Source organism: Serinus canaria, chromosome 3, assembly GCF_022539315.1.
Source record: "Serinus canaria isolate serCan28SL12 chromosome 3, serCan2020, whole genome shotgun sequence".
NCBI lineage: Eukaryota > Metazoa > Chordata > Aves > Passeriformes > Fringillidae > Serinus > Serinus canaria.
The window spans coordinates 13,882,183-13,889,128 of NC_066316.1; the positions used below are offsets into that span (position 1 = coordinate 13,882,183).

Consider the following 6,946-nt stretch of genomic DNA (forward strand, 5'->3'; position numbering starts at 1 on the left):
TTCCTTGGGATAGGAAATCCCCATCTGGAGCAGTACGTGTGGTGATTTCTGACTCCAGAAAGACATAACCAGCAGGAAATTTCTGGCTATCTCCTAACTTAATTTTCCTACAGCAGACTAGGGCCAGGCCACAGATTCTTCCTGTAGATGTCTGATCCTTGAAGGTTAAGTTAAGGAAACTAAAAGTACATCAGGTGGTGTGCAACAAAAATAACAAAAGTGTAGAGAACAGGAAGCACTGTGTTCTATGAACCCAGATAATGGGGAGTGTCCAGTGTTTTGTTTCATTATGCTAGCCAAGCACGGCAGTATCTCAAAACTCCCTGCCTGTTACTAGGCTGGGTTAAAGTAATTAAGCACAGGTTATGGTAAAACTTCCTTTTTTAATTGAAAAACATGGGTGGGAGTACAGACAATATTTACACAAGTTCTCAAGTGCAGCTCAACTCAAGAACATATGACCAAAAATACGATAAAAGGATGTGGGTCCGAAACAGAAATATGGAGGGTACCAAAAGGTACAACTTCCTGCTAACCACGGACCTTCAGATCAGATCAGATCAGCAACTGAAAAAAGAGAAAATGAAAGGATTAGAAGTATTAACTGAGTGTGTGGAGAGCCCCAGCCCAGTAGGACAGCACAACACTGCTGCCCCCAGGCTCTCCCCAGAAGATGGGCCAGGCAGCACGCACCGTTCATGGGCATCTCGTCGATCTGGGTGGAGTAGTACTGCTCGATGTCCCGCAGGATGCGGATGTCGTCGTTCTTCACAAAGTTGATGGCGACGCCTTTCCGGCCGTACCTGCCCGAGCGGCCGATTCTGCAGAGGCACAAGGGAAGAGGGAATGGAGCCACTGTGGGAAGACTTCCCCCAGCCCCAGTGGCCCGTGGGAAGCCCCAGCCTACCTGTGTATGTAGAGCTCTCTGTTGTTGGGCAGGTCGTAGTTAATGATCAGCGACACCTGAGGCACATCCAGGCCTCGAGCCCAAACGTCTGTGGAAATAAGAACTCGGCTGCAAAGAGAAGGGCACAGTCAGGACTTTTCTGGGAACCCCCAGTCTCCAGCACAGAGCATCTCCTGCTATTCCATGCTCTCCACTACCCACAGCACACCAGCAGCATTCACACTTCTGCCGCACAGAAAGCTGCCCCTTTTACTATCACCAAACTTCAGCCAAGACAGGACCAACACAGCTTGGATCTTTCAGAAGGAATAATGCTCCCAAGGGTTTAAAATACTGACGATGGAACACAAACATTTTTCCTTGAATTTTAAATGCAGCAACTCCCAACGTCTTTAGCAAAATAGAACAGACTAATTCTCCACCCAAAGGTGTGGTATCCCCCCCTTGGAAAATAGCAAGCTCTCAATCCTCCCACAGCACAGGAAATCAGAGGTCTCCCTAATCTGAGCTGAACAAAGCCCTGAGACAGAGGCATGAGGGTTTCCCTGCCCTGAGGCAGCACTGCTCTAAGCAATGCTGTCTGGGGCATTTACCTTGCGCCAGATCTGAACTCTTTCATGATGGACTCTCTCTCCTTTTGGGGCATGTCCCCATGCATGGAGGAAACTGTGAAGTTGGCTTCCCTCATCTTCTCTGTGAGCCAGTCGACCTGTGAACACAGCCTGGGTTAGCTCTTTGCTCAGACAGCCAAACACAGCAGCTGAGCTGAGAATGTTTGCTGAGATCAGCTGGTATGGACTGAGAGTCACCTCCACAAGCATTCTGACTAAAGCATCAGCTGTATGATACAAGGCTCCACAAGCCCTGAAAGGAAAGGAATTAAGAGCATCTATTCAGGAAGTGTGGGTTTGCTCTAGGAATTATAAGCAGTTAGATTGAGCACATTCTAACTTCTCTAAAAAGGCAATTCCTGTCAGCTGTATCAGGTCTGCCTCTGTTGTTTTAAGTGAGGCACATCCCAAAGGTTTAACCTATGGTCCTACTGAACTATTTCCAAATGGGGGAGCAACCAGACCCCTTAACTATTCCAGCATTGTTTGAGTCACCCTCGGGAAGCACCATGCCCCTCTGATGGCCCCTGTACCTTTCTCTTGGTGTTACAAAAGATGACAGCCTGGGTGATGGTCAGCGTGTCGTAGAGGTCACACAAGGTATCAAACTTCCACTCTTCCCTCTCCACAGCCACGAAAAACTGCTTGATTCCTTCGAGGGTCAACTCATCACTGCAGACAACACCACAAGCAGTTAGAAGGGCTGGGTGTGCTTCACCAGAGACTACCTCTCTGCCCCGCAGGTTGCTGGGTCCAGATGGAATCCAAGTTGTTCTAGAAAGTCCTGGGAAAACTCAGCTTTAAGAAGGGCCCTGAATGTGACCTGTTCAGCAGAGACTGGAACTGCTCTGCTCCAGCCAGACAGCTCCAAAGGGGAACACTTCTCATAATTTTTACATTCTTGACAAGAGAGACTGAAGAAAGTCTCAAGAAGCTCGAATGTACTAAATGGGGCAGTGTAAGAGCTCAGGTAAGAGGGAGACTCCTCCCAAGTCCCAGTGCACAAGGACCTCTGACACCACCCGATGTAAACTGTGCCTCCAAGAACACCCGGGATCAGTTGCTAAAGGGGTTTTTTGCCTGCTATGTAAGAGTAAATTTTAACAGGAAGCCTAAAAAAATCCTCTGGGGGAACCCAGGAACTGGATAAGTGTGAAGGATAGATTTCCATGAGGAGACACTGCTATCCATGGGGAGAATGAGGGGACAGCCAGGCTGAGCAGCAGCACACAGAACTGGACAAGGATAAAGGCAGGGAGATAAGCCAGGCCCTGCTGGGAAACAGAAGATGAGCACATCTGTGGACACTCAGGAACGATGGGAAGGAAGACGAGAGACTCCCTGTACATTTAAATCAGTGAATACTGTGAACTGCACCAACTCAGAGTCCCTGCTCTCTCCAAGGAAACTCACTGACCGTTTCACCAGGATGCGGATGGGGTCGGTCATGAATTTGTTGGTCATTTCCAAGATTTCATGCGGCAAAGTGGCGCTGATCAGAACCACCTGTGTGGCTGGAGGCAGGTATCTGTACACATCATAAATCTGCTCCTTGAAGCCTGCAGTGCAAGTCAAACCACACAGAACAGTTAGCACGTCCTTCTCCCAAATATCCTCCTCTTTCACAATTTGATCTGGAATTCCGTACTGGGTCTATACTATGGGATGAACATAAATGTGTGAATCAGTAACATCAGACAAGGCTCGTTGTGTACCTTAACCAACTACAGCCTATAACTAACTGTAATAGTCTGGGACACCCTAGAATCTCAAAGAAGCAAGGAGAAAGCAAGTAGAAGGGAAGCAAATGTTTTACCTTTATTGAGCATTTCATCTGCTTCATCCAAAACCAGCATTTTGATGGCACGAGTTCTTAGACTTCTGCGACGAATCATATCTGTAAGATTTCACTTTGTGAGATGAGAATGCTCTGAAAGCAAGTGAGCCCCACCACTGTCAGGGCATTTTGGTGGAGGAGGGACAGATGTGAGAAATACAAAATGCCAGGTGAACTTTATGTCAACAGAATCTACAGATCCTGTTGGAGAGTCAGCCCAGCTCAGCAGCTGCTAAGTTTTGGTGGGGTTTTTCTTCCACTTGTGGGGACCAGTTCATGTTCTCCCAGTGACAGGAGCTTGTGTAAGTGCTGTGTGTTCCTCAGACACCCAGAAGATGGGAGCTTGAAGGTCAACACTACCCCTGTAGTAACTGCCACGAGCAGTAAATGCTACTCTTCATGCAGTGAAACCAGAAGGTACCAGCTGCAAGTGCACCTGATTTAACAAAGATGGAGCAACCATCAGGACATAGAAAATGTGGGCCTAATTTTGGCATTGAGGTAGGCCTGGCTCCTATCCCCTTGACGATTCAGGGCCTGTAATACTTCCTCCTTTTTCCAAAGCCACCACATAAAGAGTCACCTCAACAATGGAAAGCAAAGCATTAACAGAGAAAATGAAAACACCATCACCACTGATTTCCCACATGTCTTTTCCAGGCACAACAGCAGTAAGTTGCTACCTTGTTACACTTCTCCTCAATGTTACATTAAGGGTGTTACAATAAAGGTCAGGATTTCCTTACCAAACACCCGGCCTGGAGTGCCAGCCACAACGTGCTGCCCATAATCCAGTTTGCGGATGTCCTCGCCCACGTTGGTGCCCCCGATGCAAGCGTGGCACTGCACATTCATGTAGTCTCCCAGGGCGAGAAGCCCCTGTGTGGGTACAAAGGAAGGGATTAATTACCCCAGCTCTCCCCAGGCTGCCTTTGTCAGGAGATGTTGGTCTGTGCAGCCATTCTGTGGGTTTTTTAAAGAGATGTCAGCACAAGGAGTTAGGATTTTAAAATGTCTGTTACCCAAACCTCCACAACAGCAGGGCTTAAAACACTGGGAACTCATTTCCTCAGGGATCACAACTGCTTTAGATGGGCTGGCCTTAAAAACTCAGGGCTGTGCAAAACCTCAGGCTGCCAAAGTAATGAATATAACACCGAGGAGCAAAGGGCCCCGTATCCGACCGATCATACTTTTGTTATTTCCCTCAGGAACAGGAAGAAAAAGTGGAAGCTGTGCTTTGAGCTCTGCTAGAGAAACACCAGAGCACTGGCCCCGGGCCTTGCAAGGTTTTTCAGACAAGGATTGAAATGCTCCTACCTTCTGGATCTGCACAGCCAGCTCCCGAGTTGGTGCCAGGATCAAGGCTTGGGTCTCACGAACCTGGTTAAAACATGGAATCATAAGGAAGTGAATCAGTTAATCACAGGCCAGAGCCAGGCATGCAAGAGGTGATGGATCTCAGAATCGAAGCTGTGAAATGTCACAGCTGAAGGACTTAGCACAAAATTTTGTGCTAAAAAAAAAAAAAAAAAGGCATGTACATTTCTTGGTAGATAGAACCAAATTTCAAGTCCTTCAGTTCTGTGTGTTTGGTTCAGACAAACACCTTGCATTGCTCAAGGACTCCAAGACAAAGTTTTGAAGTGTCACCTCTAAAAGTATTATGAGCACTTTACAGAAATAAATCAAAAGCTGTCCTTTCCACTTGGAACACGTAACCTTAATTTTTATGTCCCCAGACAGTGACAGACGAGTAACAATCCCGGAACACTGAAAACCACCCTTTTATTCAATTGCATCTGCACATCCAATTATACCTCAAAACTATTGGATGGACACGATGCCCCTGAGCAGAACAAGAGCAAACAGCTGTCAGTCAAAAACCTAGCTTTGATTCTGTGCAATGTGTGGCACTTGTTCAGATAGGCTGATGATGCTATTAGGACTGTCTGAAGATAATTCTGCTTGCTGAGAGATTAACTTAGCCCCAACAGGTGAAAGAGGTCAGCTGTTAAAGACAACTTGATCACTACAAGACATCATCTGAACTTATTTTGCCAGACTGGCTTTAACAGTTAAATCGTTACAGAATTCTCAGTCAGAATTCTGTCAGAGGTTCACTGCCCATAATTAAAAGATTTCAAAGCAAAACTTCATTTATTCACTCTTAAAGAACATACTTTTATGATGAAGACCAGTGATTTAGTAAAAATTATTTTTAGCATGCGCTGTTCTGAGATTACCTGTATGTCCAAGCATTGTAGAACAGAAATGGAGAATGTTGCTGTCTTCCCTGTTCCCGACTGTGACCTGAGAAACAGATGTTTGGTGAATACTCTGCATGTCTGGACAAACAGCACAGGCAATTTCAACACATTCCAACCCTCAGCTCTCTCCCACCCCCCCCCACTGCAAAGAACTCAACAGTGCCAACCAAGCCTTGTTATGATCAGAGCCTGATCTGCTGTCAAGCAGCTTTGAGAACTGCAATGTCAGGGACAGAACACTTCAGGGTCCCCAGCTCTGGCACCTTCCCTCCTTATCAGACCAGCCTTTTAACTTTCTGCCATCTGCCACACATACACTTTCTTCCAAGTAAATGACAGATAAACCAATGCAATTTGCAAGGCCAATAATTTGCACTAATGACCAAGAATTTTTTTTTTTCAGTGGGATGCATATTCTTCTTTGTCTCTAAGGCATATTTTTTACAGTAATAAACTTCTGGCAACAACTGAGAAAGGATCACAACATGTTAGGCAACTTCACTGCTTGTCACACCATAAAACCACAGAACAGTTTGAATGGGAAGGGAATTAAACAACATCCAGTTCCATCCACCACCCTGCCATGGGAAGGGACACCTCCCACTAGACCAGGTTGCCCAGAGCCCCATCCAGCCTGGCTTTGAGCACTGCCAGGGATGGGACATCCAGAGCTGCTCCGGCCAACCTGTCCCCGTGTCCCACCAATTTCCGGTCATTCCCCACACCCTGCCAGGCACTAGCCCAGGCCCACGGGTGGCCGATTCCGCTTCCAGCCTCAAGGCAGGGAATGTGCCCGACATCCTCCGCCCCACCCCCGGCTGCACTCACTGGGCGATCACGTCCCTGCCCTTGATGATCTGCTTGATGGCTCGCTGCTGGATGGCCGACGGCTTCTCGAACCCTGCGGGGGCCAAGGCACACCGTCAGCCAGGCCCGGCCGCACGGCGCAGGCGCGACTGGGCGCACATCCGGGACCGGCCCCGGCCTACGAACCTCTCCTCGCCCTCAGCCCGTGCCCCCGGCCCCGCGCCCCCTGCCCCGCGTCCCTTCCCCCTCCGTCCCCGCCGCCCACCGTAGGCGTAGATGCCGCGCAGCAGGTCCTCCCGCAGACCCATGGTGTCGAAGGTGGGCGTCACATCCACCTCCTCGCTCGTCTCGAACTCCACCTTGGTCATGTCCTCCTCCTTCATGAGGCGCTTCCGCGCCGAGCCGCCCGCGGACCCCGCGGACCCCGCCATGGCCGCGCCGCCGCCGCCGCCGCACAACGCCCGCCTCGCGCGCCCTGCTCCACCACTGCGCCTGCGCGGGGGGCGGGCGGGAG

The 6,946-nt window shown here is 49.0% G+C and overlaps 1 protein-coding gene across 1 annotated transcript; it reads right to left on the reverse strand.

The window, feature by feature from the left end:
- Positions 1 to 363: 363 nt before the first annotated feature.
- EIF4A3 (eukaryotic translation initiation factor 4A3) lies at positions 364 to 6,917 on the reverse strand. Its single transcript, XM_009096179.3, has 12 exons — positions 6,698 to 6,917; positions 6,454 to 6,526; positions 5,602 to 5,668; positions 4,676 to 4,738; positions 4,102 to 4,234; positions 3,335 to 3,415; positions 2,936 to 3,077; positions 2,052 to 2,190; positions 1,501 to 1,616; positions 908 to 1,015; positions 694 to 821; positions 364 to 567 (listed from the first exon to the last, which is right to left on the reverse strand). The coding sequence occupies exons 1-12, from the start codon at positions 6,861 to 6,863 to the stop codon at positions 551 to 553; spliced, it is 1,233 nt and encodes a 410-aa protein (XP_009094427.1). The 5' UTR covers positions 6,864 to 6,917; the 3' UTR covers positions 364 to 550.
- Positions 6,918 to 6,946: the final 29 nt, after the last annotated feature.